The 19056-nt window shown below is 39.8% G+C and overlaps 1 protein-coding gene across 3 annotated transcripts in view; it reads right to left on the reverse strand.

The window, feature by feature from the left end:
* Positions 1-14393, reverse strand: part of PPP4R2 (protein phosphatase 4 regulatory subunit 2) — a 52408-nt gene extending 38015 nt beyond the window's left edge. The window contains exons 1-2 of one of the 3 annotated variants that reach the window (XM_045861960.3): positions 14118-14393; positions 13028-13109 (exon numbers count right to left, since the gene is read on the reverse strand). In XM_045861960.3, coding sequence (XP_045717916.1) covers positions 13028-13109; positions 14118-14151 — 116 coding nt within the window. In that variant the 5' untranslated portion in view covers positions 14152-14393. Of the gene's footprint in view, positions 1-13027; positions 13110-13514; positions 13626-14117 lie in introns of those variants that run through there. The other 2 variants (XM_054504633.2, XM_045861961.3) reach the window with 2 other exon arrangements.
* Between the last annotated feature and the right edge of the window lie 4663 nt (positions 14394-19056).

A 19056-nucleotide genomic window follows, 5' to 3' on the forward strand; every position in this document is an offset into this window, starting at 1 on the left:
TTTTTCCCCCCAAAATAACTGCTTTGTTTTGGCCTATTTACAAAGAAACAGGCCAAAAACAGATTGCGAAGAAAAATTTACAAAGACAAAATTTCAAATACAGTCATAAAAATTAAAGACACAGCTCACACTTTGTATCTGAAGTCCCTTTTACTGATAAATATGACTACTTGTCTATGGAATGTGAGTAAAAAGACAGATATATACCAGAAATAACAATTCAATCCAATCATTACAAAGACTATTCTTTGCTATATAGTCATGATCATCTTTCTTAAACAAAACTTGCTGCTTGAGACTGTCTTAAACTCAAATTATTCCTAACATATAGAAGTATAGTTACTTAGAAGTAACTTCATTAGGCTACTTTATTATTTTTATAATAAAAATCTAGCAAAAACCCTAAAAAACAAATCATAACTTCATAAATGAGGAAGACAGAAAGTATAATTGGTAATAAAGAAATGGAAAGATGCAGGCACAAAATAAAAGAAAGCAAATTAAAATGAGATACCATTTTTCATCTATCAGATTTTCAGATTTAAAAGCCCAATAATGCTCGGTGCTGACAGTGGTAGAGAAATAACTTTCACACAGTGCTGGTATAAGCATATGTTGAAAAACTTTTTAGAAGGCCAGCTGGCAATACCTGACAAAATAATAATGCACATAAACGTCAACCTACAGATCCCATTCTTCCATCTGTGTCAATGTAAATATGCTCACTTAAGCACTTTTTGAATTGTTTTTTAACTGTAAACAACCTAAAGAACCATCAAAGGACAGGTTAGGTAAGTTACAATATACCCCTAACAATGGAATATTATGCAACCCATAAAAACAATGAGGCAAACTTTTATGTTTTGGTAAGATATCCAAATACAGCAGGTAACAAGACAACCTGCAGAATCCTGATACTATGTTTTTTAAAAAGAATTAACACATATACATTTAATATACATAGAAAAATTCTGTTAATACATAAGAAACAGGTTAAAAGCATAGTTTTGTTAGTACTAATGTAATAAAAAAATTTTTAATGAGACAAGCTTACCTAAGCAGTACTGATTTCCATAATCTTTGTACATGAGTTTTTTAACAGAATGGGCACAATATTTATTTAACTCATGTGATCCATTAAACTCAATATGCAGTTATTCTCACCAAATTTCTCCTTAACCAAAATAGGGATGTAAACAGAAAATACATGTATGGTAGTCTCTATATTCAAGATACTTAAAGTATTTAAGACTGAAAGTTTTAAGACAAGTATTTAAAATTTACCACCTGTTCACTCACCAAATATTTTGTCAGAAAATAATTTTTAAAGTGACCACATCCTGACTATGGCACTGATTTGTGATATCCTACAGCAACTAAGATAGCAAAATCAAATGTCAGACAATATTTACAAGAAGACTGGGTTAAGTGACAAGTATCCCCATGAACCTTCTAAAATAAACAGGGCAAGACTAGAGAGCTATCAATATCTATACAGGAAGGAGAGAAAGACTACTTGTCTTGCTTATGAACAGGAAAACCCTGAATTTACTAACAGTACTTACTGAGGAAAAACTAGGCCACATTCTAGCCACATTCAAGATTACTCACTGCAGAAATACTCTGCTGTGCAAAGTCCCTAGAAAAGGTGGACCTGTCTCCAGATAAAGAACTACTTTAAGACAAAATAGCCATAACCTCATAAATCACCCTGCAGTCACCATGGACAATATCCCTAAAATAAGACCAGAATAAAATAATCTGGAAAAATATCATATTCACTTTAGTACAAACAATTCTGAATAGAAATATTTCGTCAGCTAACAAGCTATCTCACCCTCTCTCTTAAGAGATACACAATAGTGCAAAAATTACAAGTGTACTCGTAATAGCTTATACCTCTCAAATTTCAAATCCTTCTATAGCCTATTTTTCTCCAGTTTCATCACCTGTAAATGGAAACATTACCAGCTACCTCCCAATATTGAGAGGTTAAGATTTTTGGTTGATTAAGAATAACAAATCCAAAACGCATGTATTAAAAAGAAAGCTAGGCTCATACTTCCAACTAAAATATACATCAGTCTTATCACCTATATGCTTCAAATTTACACCTCTGCAAAATTATAATTACTAAAATTTTCAGCCTTTGAGGTTCCTGGAAAATAGTCTAAATCACTAATGTTAAGGGTATATCAAGTAATTTACCTTACTGACTCTTCCAGTAAAGTATCTCCTGACACATTTTTTCTTAAATCACAAATTACCACACTCAACCTCCCCATACTTGCCACAATCCACAGGAAACTATGTGACATGTCAGTGCTTAGGTCGTATCATGGTACGCCACAAGGAAAGGAAAGCTGGACAGGTACATGAGGTCAGGATTAGATAAACAGCAAGAAAATCTTAGAAATAACTAGTAACACATTCCTGGTCAAAAGCATAATTTCAAATTCTAAAGGTTTTAAAAGAATTCTCAGAGTGCTTCAGTAAAGAAGAAAGATGTGAGAAGACAACAAGGGACAACGGGTATAAAAGTACAGGTTATGAGAGGATGTAAAGTCAGAATGCCTGAGTTTAAATTCCAATTTTGTCACTCACCAGATGCACTATCTTAAGACTTTTTAAGTTCTGTAAGTCTCACTATGCGCTTTTAAAAAGCAGAGATACCTACTTCAGAAAGTAGTTGTAAAGATCAAATTAAGATACACATATGAAACATTTGACAGTGTCTGTCACAAAATAAATGTCTACTAAGTTTGCCTTTTGGAAGAAAAAACACTTTAACCCAAAACACAAGTCCTACGTGAAAATTCTAGTCCCTTAAAGATAAATCCCAATTTCAGGTTCACAATTTTAAAAATCAGTCTAAGACTCTACAAAGGATTATTGAGAAGCACCACATTCAACGAGAAGTAACATTAGGAGAATAAGATTTTAGAAGGGTCAAAAATACTCAAGAGATACGCAGAACACGCAAGGAGCCTAAACAAATCACAGGGAGACAAGAAAAGAAAGTACAATGTACTGTATGTCTGAAAAAGTCTAAGTCAGATCTAGTTATAGCAAAAAAGGAGTATAAAATAGCTAAAGCAAAGTTTTGGAAAGCAAAATGAGTAACTAGCTCAGTCACAAGTATAAAGAAGCTTGATGAGATTTAGGAAAGTCTTGGGCCTGAACAGAGATCACTGTAACTGGTCAATGTTTTCATTCTTAGAACTTCAGTAAGCTGCAAACCTTTTAAGTATCAAAATTGGTATTAAATAAATGTTATTTTTAGTACTACTAATTTTTATTTTCATATCAGTGTACAAACAAAATAAGGAATCTAAGATTTACTGAATACCTGCTATTTCAAAAAACTCTGTGAAGTGTTGTTCACATTTTCAGCTGGGGAGCTGAAGAAAAGAAGGCTTAGGTAACTAAACTGTTCCATCATGGTCATTCACATAGATTATATGAAACTAGAATTTTCGGGGCGCCTGGGTGGCTCAGTCATTAAGCATCTGCCTTCGGCTCAGGTCGTGATCCCGGGGTCCTGGGATTGAGCTCCACATCAGGCTCCCTGCTCAGCGGGAAGCCTGCTTCTCCCTCTCCCAGTCCCCCTACTTGTGTTCCCTCTCTCGCTGTGTCTCTGTCCAATAATTAAAATCTTTAAAAAAAAAAAAAAAAAGAAAGAAAGAAAGAAAGAAAGAAAGAAATTAGAATTTTCACCCAGACTGTCTTCTAAGCTAGGGTCAAGCAGATTATAAACAGACAAGAGAGACACCCTGACAAATTCACCTCCAAGAGCATCTTCACTGTACCACAGAGCCTCTCAATAAAGCTTTTCTCCCCGCCCCCAACCCAAAGTCACACTGGTAAGTGGTGACAAAAAAGCCCTACTTACACTATCACATATATGGCACATTTTGGAAAAGCACTGGGAGCACTAGTACTATTATTTTATATCATTACTAATTTGACACAACTATTTTTCACTTTACAGTCAATGGTGTAATCTCTCAATAATTCTCCATGTATTTGGTAGGCATGGACTTTGAGCTTGGGTTACAGAAGTGCCTCTTACACAAGGTAGATTCCACACAAGCAGTGCCAAACCCAGGCAGCCTGATAATACAAACAGGACTGCTGTGGGTGAAATCAGAGAAAGCAAAGACGAGCAACTAAACACATCTAAAGGCCTAGCAGAAATGAAGATCTAAAATATATTTCTCAGACTCACTGGGTATTTTTAAAGTAAAATGCTTTCATAGACATATGTATTAAATGAAATAACAGCCAACATTCTCCTCTTCAACTGGCTATACTGTTTTAGTCACTGAATACATTTAAGGGTTTTGTGTTTTGTTTGCTATTGATACTGAAACTTGATTTTGGTACAGAAATACAGATACAGGCTGAAGGATGCAGACACGCAGACAGACACACACACTTTCCCTCACAAACTCCCATATCTTTAAAGTAAAAGACCAACAGTCTACAAAACAGAGGGAAAGCACAGTAAATTCTGGGTCATAAAATTCTTAACTTCTTAGTAATAAGATGTTTTGAAGCAACATGAAGTTTCTGACAGACTTCCAGTAATAGTCCATAAGCATTATGAACTGATCAGCAGGCACAAAGAGGATCTCTGGATGTGGATAAAAACCACAGGTGTGTATACAGGTGACACTAAGAATGGCATTCTGCGCAACTGTGGCTCTGATGAATTAAGTGGTAACAGTGACTGGTCTTTCTCATCCAAGTATACACAACTGATTCTCCATTTTTTCTTTCTTTTTTGGGCTCCAAACCATTCACCTCTGCAACATACTCCCAACAGTTAACATCTTTCACCATCTGCAGACATTTTAACATCAACCACTATCACTGTGCCCCATTCTCCACTCTTAATCCCTATTGCTGCAATACCACCCCCAGGTAACTACTGCCACAACACAGACTCCTATAAGTTTTTCAAGCTGGGAGGAACCTTGGAGATCATTTATTACAAGCCCCTCATTTAGTATCTGAGCAAACTGTGGCCCAGAGTAATTTAAGTGATTTAAATAATGGGAAATAAAATAGTTATAGCAGCTTCCATTGGGGGAGGGGGGATGAGACGGGGTTGTCAGTGTGTCCCAGTCACTGTATTAAGCACTTCAGATGTATAATGAGGAAATGCACAGAGAACTCAGCCTTGGTCACAGAGTAAGTGGTAGAAGTAGGAATTCAAACCCAGGTCTTACGTTCTCTTGACTCAAACCAGAGCTCTTTCCAAAAGATAAAGTATACCTCAGACTTGTTTCTTAAACCAAATTCACTGTTTAGGCCCAATATATAGACAATTCTAATTTTTACTCCAAATTTTAATATTTACAGCTACATCCTCACAAGAGCTGAGGCAACTATACGGTAGAAACCCCATTTTTCAAGTGAGGAAATAAGCTGACAAATAATGTGCCCAAATTCACACAGAGAAGTCTCCAAGCTAAATTCAGAATTCAAGCCATGCTCCTTCCAAGAATATTACCACATGCTAACTCTCATGAAATTATGGGACTAGCCAACTACCAGTAAAAATCTGGACTGAACATGGAAAATATGAGCTCACCTGCACACCAAAGAGATTTAAAATTTGAAATTAACTCTACTCAGAAAACAAAGCTGGCATGCATCAACAGATTTTCTGCAGTATACATGACACGTCAGGTTTATAGCATGATGTGACAAAACAAATGAAAATGACTACGATTTTCTTCATGTTCATACCTTAATCACTGCAGTTATTGGAATATTTGAAACAAAAGGGCATCCACTTAACTAATATTTAATGAAAATCTACTGTGCTTTCTGTGTACCACTGTGATGGTGGTACATGACAGGATTTTAGGTGACACATGGAAAATTCATATTAAGTACATATTTTAGTATTTATAGGTTTTAAAGTCTAATGCAACAAACCAGTGGTTTCAAATCTTCTTTCTCACAAGGGGAAAAAAATTAACATAGTGATTATATTTCTGTGAAGGAGTAAAACAAAGGCTTAACTTCTATAATATTTTCCTATATTGAAAAAAATCTAAAAAAAGTAAGCCAAACTAGAGAAGAATATTAAATAATTATATAGATGTTACAAGGATGTGGCAAATATTATGAAGACAGTATAGGAGACTGACTTTTTTTTTTTTTTTAAGATTTATTTTGGGGAGAGTGACAGTGTGCACACATGAGCAGGAGGGGCAGAGGGAGAGAATCCCAAGCAGAGCCCCAACTCAGATCATGACCTGAGCAGGAACCAGGAGTTGGCTGCTCAACCGACTGCGACTGCACCACCCAGGTGTCCTGGGAGACTGACATTTTAGAAACAATGTTCAGTAAATACTATGTTGACAAAACAAAATTCCCTCAAGAAACCCACTTAAGGATTTAACATCCTCATTCACTTAAGGAGATTTTATTTACAATAATGAGGTCTCAGCTGTTGATAACTACTTTTAAGTAACCTAAATTTTATTTTCTTGCTGTTATGTCAAAATTGCTCAACACAAAGAACTTGAAACTGCAGGGGGCGGGTAGGGGGTTGGGGACAAAGCCGACTCAATATAAGCACAGTCAACACAGTAACTACTATTTATTGAGCATTTACTCTGTTTACCAATCAATGTGCTAAGTTTTCCATGTATTAAGTACTTATGCTATGAGATACTATTATTTCTATTTTATAGGTGAGGAAACTAGTAAGTTTTCATAAGTGTAATTATGAGAGGTTGACAGTGCTACTGTAGTTTTCTCTCTCTCCAAAACCCCTTATCAGACATAACTAGACAGCAAAACCAAAAACTAATGAACAAAAAACATTTACAATAAAACTACCTGAAAAAACAAAACAAAAACTAGCTGAGAAGGTAGCGAACCTCACAAACCCCGAAGAATAAAAGGTTCAGAAAAAATGACAGTCACATGACCTGTACCTTATCAGGTTCTGAACTAGAGAAAGTAGAGAGAAGTCCTGGTGCACGTGAAGGGCCTAGGAATAGGAGAACCACAAAACTGTCAACCAGCATTCACTAGAAATCATGACAGGTCAATCAGAGACCAGCAGCTGGAACTGAATGGGTTTTGCCCACTCCACTAGTGAGTGAACAAAAAGGACCCACAGTGAAAGCTGAAAGACAGCAGGAGTCTTGCTCCAATGTGATCCTGAAGGTGACCCACCAGGGCTCCCATCCAGAGATGACCCAGCATGTGGAGAAGAGGACAATAAAGATGAAGGAAAGACAGGGTCCAAATAAGAGTAGGAGTGGAAAAGAGAACATGGAAATTTCAGAAAGCAAACTCCATGTTCTTAAACACTTTACAAAACAATGAGAAAGCTCTGTGAAGTTAGGAAAGCTACTCTGAACCATATTTCCTCCTCAAAGGTCAGGAAAACTAATTTCATGTAAAAATGTACAAGAGAAAAATACGAAAGTCAAACCCAGTACAAGGTAAATATAAGAAAAAAAGAGAATAGGGAGAACAAACATCCCTACAGACAATGAAAGGAACCTAGAAAGACTTGTCCAAAAACAGATCAAAACTGTATGATACTACTTCAAAATGAGCTAAAGACACTGAGAAAAATGATACATGTCAGAAAATGAGTTTTAGAATAGAATTTGGCAAATGATTAGAAATTTAAAAAATTACTTCAGGAAACAGACTAAACTAGTACATGAGAATGAAAGAACGTAACAGAAATCACAGTAAAAGTTCTTCAAAGGAAAAAAATTTTAAAAATCAAAACAGAATTTAAAATTTCACCTTGAAGACACTATCAAGAGAATAAAAAGAAAAGCCATGAAGTTGTAGCAAGTACTTGTAAATCCTATGTCAGATAAAGGTCTTGCATCTGTAACATATAAAGAACTCTCAAAAACCATTAAGAAGGGGCGCCTGGGTGGCTCAGTCGGTTAAGCGTATGCCTTCAGCTCAGGTCATGATCTCAGGGTCCTGGGATCGAGCCCCACATCGGGCTCCCTGCTCGGCGGGAAGCCTGCTTCTCCCTCTCCCACTCCTGTTTTTGTTCCCTCTCTCGCTGTGTCTCTGTCAAATTAAAATAATAATAATAATAAAAATCTAAAAAAAAAAAAAAACAGTAAGAAAACAACTCAATTTTTAAATGGACAAAGACTTGAAGAACCAGTTTACCAAAGAAGATACAGGAATAGCAAATAAACACATGAAAACATACTCAACATGATTAGTCATTAGGGAAATACAAATTAAAACCACTTTGCAATATGTGCCTAAGAGAATGACTACAGCAAAAAAGGACCATACTAAATGTTGAAAAGGACGTGGAGAACCTTAACTCAACTCCCATTAATACTGGTGGGAATGCAAACTGGTGCAATGACTCTAGAAAACAGTTTGGCAGTTTCTCAAGTTAAACATACACCTACCATATGATCCAGCCATTCCACTCCTAGGTTTTTATCCAAGAAAAAAGAATGCATATGTCCATACAAAGATTTGTACACAAATGTTCATAGCCACTTTTTGATAACAGAAAAAAATGAAAATAACTGAAGTGTCCATCAACAAGTGAATGTATAAAAAACCTGTAGGATATCCATACAATGACTACTACTCAGAAATAAAAAGGAATGAACTGCTGAAATCCGAATATGGACCTCAATTATGTTGAATAAAAGAAGCCAAAGAATACAAACTCTATGATTCCATTTATATAAAATTCTAGAACAAGCAAATTAAAGTGACGAAAAGTAGATCTTTAGTTGCCTGAGGGGAGAGGAGCACACCCAGGGAAGGAAAATTACAAAAGTGCATGAGGAAACTTCTGGGAATAACGAATGGATATGTTCACAATCTTGAGTGTGCTCAAAGTTTGAGTACAGATGTCAAAATTTAGCAAACTATATATTTTCAATAAATGAAGTTTACTGTACCTCAACAAAGACGTTTTTTAACAAAACAGGAATAAGGAAAAAGAATTCAGGACAAAATAACAAATACTGAAGACATGCAAAGATGACTGACATAGCAATACAAGGAGTCCCTGAAAAAGAAAACCAAAGCAAATAATTTTATTTCCTGGAATTAAAAAAAAGATATGAAAAATTTGAAAATACATGTTAAAAGAGCACACCACGTACCTGAGTATACTGACCCAAAATGCCCAACACTAAAACAAAGTTCAGAAAAATTACTGCACTTAACTGAAAAAAATTCCTTGGGAATCTAGGCAAAAAGAGTACACAGCTTTTAAATAAAGAAAATTAGATTATCATCTGATTTTTGACAGGAACTCTGAGTTGGGGGGAAACAATGGAATTAACATATTTAAGCTACTCAAGGACAAAAATTGAGAACCAAATATTTTATTTCCAAAATGACCTCCAAGAATAAAGAACACTGTTAAAAATATATAAATATATATATACATAATAATAATTAAAACTCAGGAAATGTTCCCATGAGCTCTGCCAAAGCTCAGAGCTTCTACTAGAAAATGGACAACCAAACTGACTAGAGATATTGACCTAAGGACTGGTGGTGAGCATTTGATACAGAGCTACTACAAAAGAATGAATGATGGTTCAAAGAAACTTATATAATAGCTATATGCTCAGATGATGTAGACACAACTACTTTTCTGAAATGGGGGTTACAAATTGGGAGAGTGTATGAACAATTCTGATGTTCTTAGTAATTACACTGGTGATGTTGATATTATTATTATTAGACTTTTCCCTTGTCCTTGAGAACCAGAATTGTTGGGGTAGAAGAGGTAAAACACTGTGGTCCTGATTTTGAATTGGAAGCATCAGTATGAATCACTTAGTATTTTATTAGTTCTGTCCACTGAAGAGGCTAGAAACCATGACCAACTCAGTTATAATAAGCATCTCTAGTCTCCAGGTTGTAGTCTTTAAACACCACTTCCCACTAAAAGACATGGCTTCAGAAATGTCTGATTCTAGGTCTGGGCAGGAATGAGCTTAGACCATATACTAATACCAGAGACTATGGATGCTATTAAAGCCTACCAAGAGTCAAGTCAAAAGGACTCTGGAATCAAATGAAAGAGGCTCCCACAGGCCAAACACCGGACAATATGACCATCAAAAAGAGTAATTGCAACTAAAACTTATCAAATGTTTAAATCCACCTTCTGTTTATTCAGCACATAATATATACTTGGCATTAAGTTACAAACTGTTACCTTCGGTAAAGTGTCCTTTAAGGAAATGTCCCATTTTCAGGACAAAGTAACCTTTTCAACATAAAATTAATTTTTTGAAGTAGCCAAAACCAACAAATTTGGGGATTGTTTTAGATAGATAATCTCTGTCTTCATTACAGTTTAGTATGCCATGTTTTGGCATCTTTCCCAACTTCCTACATTAGATGTGTAAAGGTACTTTTTTCTTTCTTTTTTTTTTTTTTAAAGATTTTATTTATTTATTTATTTGAGACAGAGAGAATGAGAGACAGAGAGCATGAGAGGGAGGAGGGTGAGAGGGAGGAGGGTCAGAGGGAGAAGCAGACACCCCGCCGAGCAGGGAGCCCGATGCGGGACTCGATCCCGGGACTCCAGGATCATGACCTGAGCCGAAGGCAGTCGCTTAACCAACTGAGCCACCCAGGCGCCCCTAAAGGTAATTTTTTCAAAGACCAAAAAGGAAAACTGCTCGGGCGCCTGGGTGGCTCAGTTGTTAAGCGTCTGCCTTCGGCTCAGGTCATGGTCCCAGGGTCCTGGGATGAGTCCCACATCGGGCTCCCTGCTCCGCGGGAAGCCTGCTTCTCCCTCTCCCACTCCCCCTGCTTGTGTTCCCTCTCTCTCTCTGTCAAATAAATAAATAAAATCTTAAAAAAAAAAAAAAAAAAAGAAAACTGCTCTAGTACTCTTTAAATTTTCCTACAACCTCCTGCTCAGTAAAAACCTACACTATAATTTTAAAATCTCTCTAAAGCTAAAAACACAAGTGTCAAATTGGGCTTTTTTAATGAAAAATAAATAGCTTAGGCTGTCACTGATTTTTATCCATGAACAAAGTCCACATATCTCTTCTGTTAATGATTTCTCGCTATAATGTATCAATGAAAATAAAAACTATGGAATTCTTATCTCTAGCAACCTATCCATCCTAAAACACCAAAGAGATCTGATCTGTTCTTTACATTTTCTTGTTAAATCTTAGAAGTTAGACAAAGCTCAGTTTAACCATAAAATAGATGACAGAAACTTGCAAATTTCAGAATCAAAAGGCATGCTCATGTTGATTAAAAACAAAAAGATTAAAGCTAAATGTGTAAACACCAGCTGCTTTAATGATAAATTTAAAAATACTTTCCAAACTCTGTATCTAACACCACCATTTTAATACAAAATATTATTAGTAAATGTTAAAAACAAAACAAAACAAAAATGGGGGGGTGAGTAAGGGGGTGGACCTTGTTTAAGTCCTCTACCAACACAAAATAATCGTCCACAAAAATCAGGTGCAAATTCCCTAGCCACATGGTGATCCAGTCTGACAGGACATTAAGTTTTCTTTCAGAAGTTTTCAACTATTTACAGCCAATGTAGTTTATCAAAAGAGAAGACAGTTTGTACAGACCTGATAAGGAGAAGAGATTTTAAGTATTTATCTCCAAATAGTTTGATATAATCTTGTGTATCAAAACTCTGAAAATAAAAGCTTCTCCTTTTGATATTGTAGGGGGATAAGTCTGGACCAACTAACAATTTGAAAGAAATAGAGGCAACCTAAGAATTTCTGAGTTAGGGATTAATTTACTTTTGAAAGCTGGCAACTAGTCATTTTTAAGCTTATCTACATAAGTACCAGTTACGTTGCATCAATTTTTAAAATCAAGATGTTCTAAGAGAGACAGTAATTCAGAGGCAAATATAATTTTTTTTCTAAAGGGTTCCACTTTTTAAGTGGAATAAAAATGTAAGATTGACCACTTCACAGAAATATTCTTAAGCTGACTGGTAATTTTAATAAAGCACTATGGAGACTCAGCTTATCTACATGACTACTAAATCAGAGGGTCTTTTTTCCTTTCTAAAATTAGGCTAGTTATTAGAAGGCTACATATATTACAACCACAAGCGAATCTGGTGAGAAATGAACATCTGCTAATAAAGCCCAAGAAAGTATACATCACTTGCTGAAGCTCACACTCATAGTAGGCCTCAAAAAGAATTTTAAAAATAGACAAGACCTAGGGGAGCCAAAAGAAAGCTCATTTAGTAACACTGCGCCCAAAGAAACCTTTCTCTTCCTACTCCCCACCCCCTACAAAAAAAGAGTACAAGGAAGTCACCAAATCTGTACTGCTTTCTACAAATTAACTTAGTGATGGCAAAAACACTCCTGCAACACAACCTACACACACAATGAACTGGAATGGTACTTATGAAAACAGTCCTAACTTCATAGTGTAAGTTTCAGATTCAAAACATTTGGGAACAAGCCTAATAAAATGCTGAGCATATGTAACAAGTTAGCTATCCTAGAAAGTTTACAGGACAGTCAAAACTGTAGCATCTGGAATTTGTCAGATAATCACCCTAAGTCCTCAAAAGAATAAACAGAAGTGACACTTCAAACACCCACATATATAAATATGACAACAAAAGGTTGGATACAGGACAATATGAGAAAATACCACCAACAAAAAAAAAACTGAGACAGAATCAAAGCCACAAAGTTCTGGAAATAAGCCTGTTTGTTAGGGCCAAAAAGGGTCATGACAGGATAGGCATTCTTTTCTCTAGCTCTTCAGACTAGTAAATTCTAAATCTACAAAAGCATAAATATAAAGAAAATTTTAACAAAATTTTAAAACTCATTACAGATATGCATAAGGGAAATAAAACTTACGCGCTTAGTAAATGCTTTAAATAAGCGGAGCTTGTACAGCTGTACAAAGATTATTGAATTCTTCTGAAATACACTTTTTTCCCTCTCCTAAGCAATTCTGAATGGACCCTAAGAACGAATACATGTTTTCAACTCACATGGTCTCTCCAGTCTTGGCTACATGACAAAGAAACTGATCCAGGACAGGACAAACTTCCTTTTTTCCCCTCTTCTCAAAATCTAAATAAGGGAAGAAAGAAAAATTATCAGTATTTTCAAAGTCCATCAACCATTTCCAGTGCACTGTAAAAGCAAACTTTTCTCCCAGTCCTTCCTCAAATATTAAGAAGCAGTTTAAAAAAAAAAAAAAAAATCTGCCTCTCAACCAAATAAATCCACCTCCGACTCGAAGTTCTACTTCCAACATCGGTTTCTTCACGTTGTAACAAGAATCCTCCTAAAGGGGGCGGCACTCAACTTCTCCACAAAGCATCCATGCAGTGTTTCTCAAAGTGTGGTCCGGGGGAACACCCACATCAGATTTATCTGGGACACCAGTTAAAATACAAATCCCAGGCCCCACCCCCCATAAATTGTTTATCTAGGTAAAGTTCATGAATGTGCGTCTTAAGAAACTGCAGCTACCTCACGCAGCCGTTTCCAAATGATTTTGGATGTCAATGCATAATTGTGAAAACGCTGAAATCCCACGCTGTTCTAAGTTTGAGAACCACCGTTCTCAAGCCTGTTGCGTGGAAGGCGACCACCTGAGAATTACGGCGCGTGGAGGAATGACTTCAGACGCTCTGCAAGAGACTTCCTGAGACACTTTAAAGTTGCTCTGCCGCCCTCTTCCCCCCCGCCCCCCCAAACCTTCTACTTTTTCTCTCACCCCGACGCCTGGCGTGCGGGGGCCTGACGGAAAACGGAGCCTACCCGTGAGGGGGCTGCGGACCCACGACCTCTCCCCGGAGGGGTGGGCGAGAGACTGGGGCCACTACCAGAGCTTCCCCGGCTCCCCTCCCCCAGCCCAGACGCCGGCGGCCGACACAAAGCCCAGAGCGGGGCGGGAGGGAGCTGCCCACAGGGCTCCCCGCCCCTGGGGAGGTGGGAGGGGGATGGGAGCCGGGGAAGCGCCCCCCCTCCCCGCTCCAGCCCGGCCCGGCCCCTCGGAGCCCCCTGCCCAGAAAGAGAGGAGAGGGGACCACGGAGGGCGAGGAGGAAGGGAGAGGGGGCAGCTACTCCCACCTTTCAGCGCCTCCTGCAGCCTCTCGACGTCCATGGCTTCCCGGAGTCCCTCACAGCCTCCGCCTCCCTCCGCGGGTCTCCCGGGGACCGGAACGCCTCCCCCCACCCCCCCGACGCCCTCCCCCTCCCTCGCACACACTCCGGCACGCAGGCGACCGGGGGGGGCACCGAAGGGAGCCGGGGGAAGCGAGCGAGAGAGCGAGACCGAGAGAGCGAGCACCTCCCCGAGCCGCTACCACCAGCCCTCCAACATGGCGCCCGGCACGTCACCGCGCGCACGCTCCCCGCCGCCGTCCTCGCGCCCGCCGCGCGCCCCGACCCGGAGCCCGAGAGCGCGTGCGCGGCGGAGGCGTGCCCCCTGGGCAGGGCCCGAGACCCGGCAGGCACCCGCCGCTCCGCCTTCCCGGTGGTGGTGGTGGGCCCTGGCTTGCCTGCGCTGTACTCCAGGAGGAATGGTCGCGGCCCGGGGCTGCAGACCCACTCCGGAGATTTGAGTCCGTGCCGTTTGCTAGCTGTGTGATGTTGAGCAATTTCCCGAGCCTCTCTGAGCCTTACTTTCCCGGTCCGTGCAATGAGGGCACTAGTGTCGACCACCCTGTACAGTTGCTGGGAGAATTAAGTACAGCCGTCAGAGTACGCATAAAAAAAACCAGTGTTATTAATAATCCTACCAAGAATGCCTCCCTGCCTGAACTCATCATTGACCTACCTTGAAGAGAAGCGATACATACAAAAAAGAGATTAAAAATTTAGGGATTGCAACCATCTGGATTCAAAGCCCAATTCGACTATTCCTGTGTGACCCTGGACTGGTTATTTAAACTGACAGAACCTCAGTTTCTTCACCTACAAAATGAGGGTTTGTAAAACACCCCTGAGGCTTGAGTGAAATGGTGACTATGAAGCATTTAGCATGGTGCCTAAAACTTGTAAGCCCTGCCTGGGTTAACGTGGCTGCTGTTGGTTTTTGTTTCTTTTTTTTCTTAAAGATTTTATCTATTTATTGTCATCATGATTTGGATTGCATTACATAAGCACCCAGGGAGTTAGGGCAGGACCTCAGAAGTCCTCTCCAACCCTAACGTTTCACAAATGGGAAAGCTGAGGTGTAGAAAGCTAGTCTGGCAAAACGACACCAGAACCCAGAACATCTGGCTCCCGGCCAGTGTGTTCATTTTTATTATCTTCTCTTGTCTCTGAGCTTTTCAGGGAAAAGATACTGAACTGTTCCACCTTGTCTTCTGAAAGGCTAGCACAAAGCCATGAAAGGGAGGAAGGAGAAGAAGGAAGAAGGGCAGGAGGAAAGAAGGCTATTTTTGACTTGTGTTAGAAGGTGTGAATTTGGACACAGTGCTCCCAACTGCTGACCCTCTTAAAGATAAGTGGCTCTGACCCTGACCCTGACCCTGGGTGGCAGATGTAGGCAAAAGCTCCCCCAAACCCAAAATACTTCTCATTTTGCAATCAGAGAACCAGTCCCTAGTGTCTTTAGACCCTTTCATTGTTCAGAGCATCCAGTTAAATAGCCTTGCAGAGGGATGTATGAGGGTGGCATCATCAAATATACACCCTTACCGTGCACTGCATTTATTTTATCATGGTCCCTTCTAGTCTAAAAGGGCCTATTCTCTGGATAGCAAAGCCTAACCCCCCTTCTCTCTGCCACCCTGTCCTCTGTCTAGGCGGGTCTCTTTTTTGTAAGACCTGTGTGAGACCATATAGTTACTACTAGCCATACGTGGGTATTTAAATTTTAATTAAATTTTTTAAAAATTTAAAACTCAGTTCTTGAGTTTTTCAATATATTTCATTTCTCAGTCACACTAGCCACATTTCAAGAGCTCAATAGACACATGTGACTAATGGTTTCTGTATTGTCCAGCACAGATCAAGAAAATCCCATGATCAAGGTGCCCTGGTGGCTCAGTCAGTTAAGCGGCTGAGTCTTGATTTTGACTCAGGGCAAGATCTCAGGGTGGTGAGATCGAGTCCTGGGTGGTAGGGCTCTGCGCTCAGCAGGGAGTCTGCTTGAGATTCTCTCCCTTTCCCTCTGCCCCTCCCCCTGTGCATGCTTGGGTGTGCTCTCTCTCTCTTTTTCTCTCCCTCTCTCTCTCAAATAAATAAATAAATCTTTAAAAAAAAATAAAAGAAAATCCCATTATCACAGAAAGTTTTCTTGGTTAGAGAACATACCATGCTAATTTCTTCCATCTTGCCTTGCCCCTTTTTCATCAGCTGTTCCCCTCACTTGGAGATGCCTTGACTTCGAAATGTTGGAGAAAGTCTATGATACGAGGCAAAGTACACAAAACAGTGACAGACTAAGGGAATCAGGGAAAGTATCCCAGGAGGAACTAGTGTTTAAGCTGAGACCTGAATTGTGAGAGGAAGGTAGCCAAGGGAAGTGGAGAGGAGAAGCTTGAAAACAGAAAAGCCATAGGTGCACAGGCTTTGAAACGAGAAAGAACTAGATGGTTTCTGAAGAGTCATAGGAAATTCAGTCTGCCCTAAATTGAGAGTGCAAGGGCAGAAGAGGCAAGACATGAGGCCAAAGCATTACTTCCTTTGGTTCATTTCTTCCTTCTTCCTTGGAATTCTCCTCTTGCCAACGTGCATCCCAGTCTCTGTGATTGCTAGAGCCTCCTACTGACACTAGTTCCATTGGAGGAAAACAGAATACAAATGTGACAGCCAGCTTCCACCATCACCCGCAGTGATCCTTGCCTCCTGGGATTCATGCCCTCCTGTAGTCTCCTACAGAGTTGGCTGGGGTGACCAATAAAGTATAGCGGACTTCTGAAGCCAGGCCATGGAAAGTGCTGTGGCTTCTGCCTCACTGTAGTGGAAGCCAGCTTCCCTGTCATTAGAATACTAGAGCAGCCCTGTGAAAAGGCCCAAAAGTAGAACTGAGGCCTTCGATGTGGGTCACCAACCCCAGGAAATCCTTCGAATGACAGCAGCCCGAGCTGCCATCCAGACCTCAGCCTTATGAGGGGTCCCAAGCCAGAGCCACAGATCTAAGTCGCTTCTCAATTCTTGATCCACAGAAACTATGAAAGATGAAAAGTGTCTATAATTGTGTTCAGCTTCTAAATTCTGAGATAATTGCTAAACAGCAATAGATAACTAATGTAAGAAATGAGAATATTAATAGTAATAGCTAACATTTACTCAGTATTTTCTATGGGTCTAATATTCTTCTAAGCACTTTACAAAAATGTCTAAATTCATCCTTGCAAATATCCTATGAGATTAGTGATATTACCCCCACTTACTGGAGAGAAAACAGGTATAAGAGGTGAACCAGCTTGCCCAAGTTCACACAACTAATACACAGGAAGGTGACTGACCCACGATTCAAATCTAGAGTCACTGCAGAGCCTTTGAAATCTTTCTTGTCCTGAAGAAGGTTGCAAACTACCCGGAGAGGTAAGATGTGTGCACAGACTCTGAGGCAAAGTAGAAGGCAAGTATGCAAATAGGTGGTCAAAGTCCTGTGAAATTTCCTCCAGGCAGGGATGGAAGTTGCCTTTTAGAAGGGCCTCACTCAAAGGTTGCAAAAGATTAGCACCAATAGGGAAGAAGCTCCCAGGCAGAGGGCGTGGTATTAACCAAGCAAATAGTCCTTGAGGGTCTGCTAGGAACTGGGGAAATGACAGACCTTAAACAAACATGAACCTGCAGGAAGACTGGCCCATTGCTCTGAGTGTATGCAGGAGAGAAAAAGCTGAACTTATGAAGAGAGATACACAGTAGGAAGTGGAAGAAGGAGACAGAGAAATGGGAAAGAGAAAACACCTGTAACTATATCAGAGAAAGTGAGCAAGGATGTTCTTATAACCCCAGAGAGAATTACTGGAGTTTGTCCATCCCTCTGAGATGAGTCTGTGGGAAGGGACAAAAACAGGGAATTGTAGAAAAGTCTAGAAAAACCACACTGCATCTACAAGGGCTGGAGAACAGGGAATAGACAAGGTTAAAATACCACAATAAAAAGCCATGGAGGCTCTTTGCTTTTCATGGCCTTTTATTCATGCCTTGTAGTCCTTACTTGTATATCATGGTGGATACCAAGATGAAGCTGAGGTAGGAAGGTGGACAAATGAAGATGAGTACAATTTTCTAAATAGGTAAGAGGGTAGCTTCACATATCATCAGGGTTAACTTTTTTCCAGACACTTTCAAGAGCTAACAGTTTTTTATTGGAAATAAGGGTAACAAAGGTCTGCTCAGAAAGACCCTCGGTTGTTTTCTCTGGCACCATGACGGGTGTGATTGCTGACGGCAGCCATGTTGGGCTGAAGAGTACCGATAGGAGTAAGGACTGCCTAGGTGGATGACTTAATTAAGGTGGACAGTGATAATGGGAGTTCGCTTCAAATTGTGTGAAAGAAAAGGGGAATTTATTAGGAGAGAAGGGTATTCTATGGGATCCAGGATTCTCACCAAACCCATTAGCCATTCTCTTCTTCAGCTCTGCACATCTTTCTCTCTCCCTTTCTCTCTGAATCAGTGTTTACTGCTCACAAAAAGATGCCCTCATTTCCAAGGACTTGCTAAGATAAATAACCAGTATCTCTCAGTCACAACCCGACTTGGGCCAAGTGCCCACTTAGCTGTGGCCTGGAATGCAAGGTCTCCCGGTGTAAACCTGAATGCTTTGGCCATGAATGTGGGACAGCAGGGCCAGGCAATGGAGAATTCCCAGGGAAGTAGTGGGTGTGGTGACCAGAGAACCACAGAGATGACTACAAAGAGGGGCCTGATCGACCCTAACCAAACTCACACAGGAGGCAGGATGGTGCCCTGTGGAGCTCAAGCCATTGAGTAATCTGAAAGAAAGCTCATCCTGACTGTGGGTGTTGTTTATAAACACAATCCCATCATCCTATGTAAGAGTACAGTCCAGTGTGGGCAAGAAACTGCACATCCCTCTCTT

This window comes from Mirounga angustirostris, unplaced genomic scaffold (genome assembly GCF_029215605.1).
Source record: "Mirounga angustirostris isolate CCGP_5_RB_7025 unplaced genomic scaffold, mMirAng1.0.hap1 SCAF_1, whole genome shotgun sequence".
In the NCBI taxonomy this organism is placed as follows: domain Eukaryota; kingdom Metazoa; phylum Chordata; class Mammalia; order Carnivora; family Phocidae; genus Mirounga; species Mirounga angustirostris.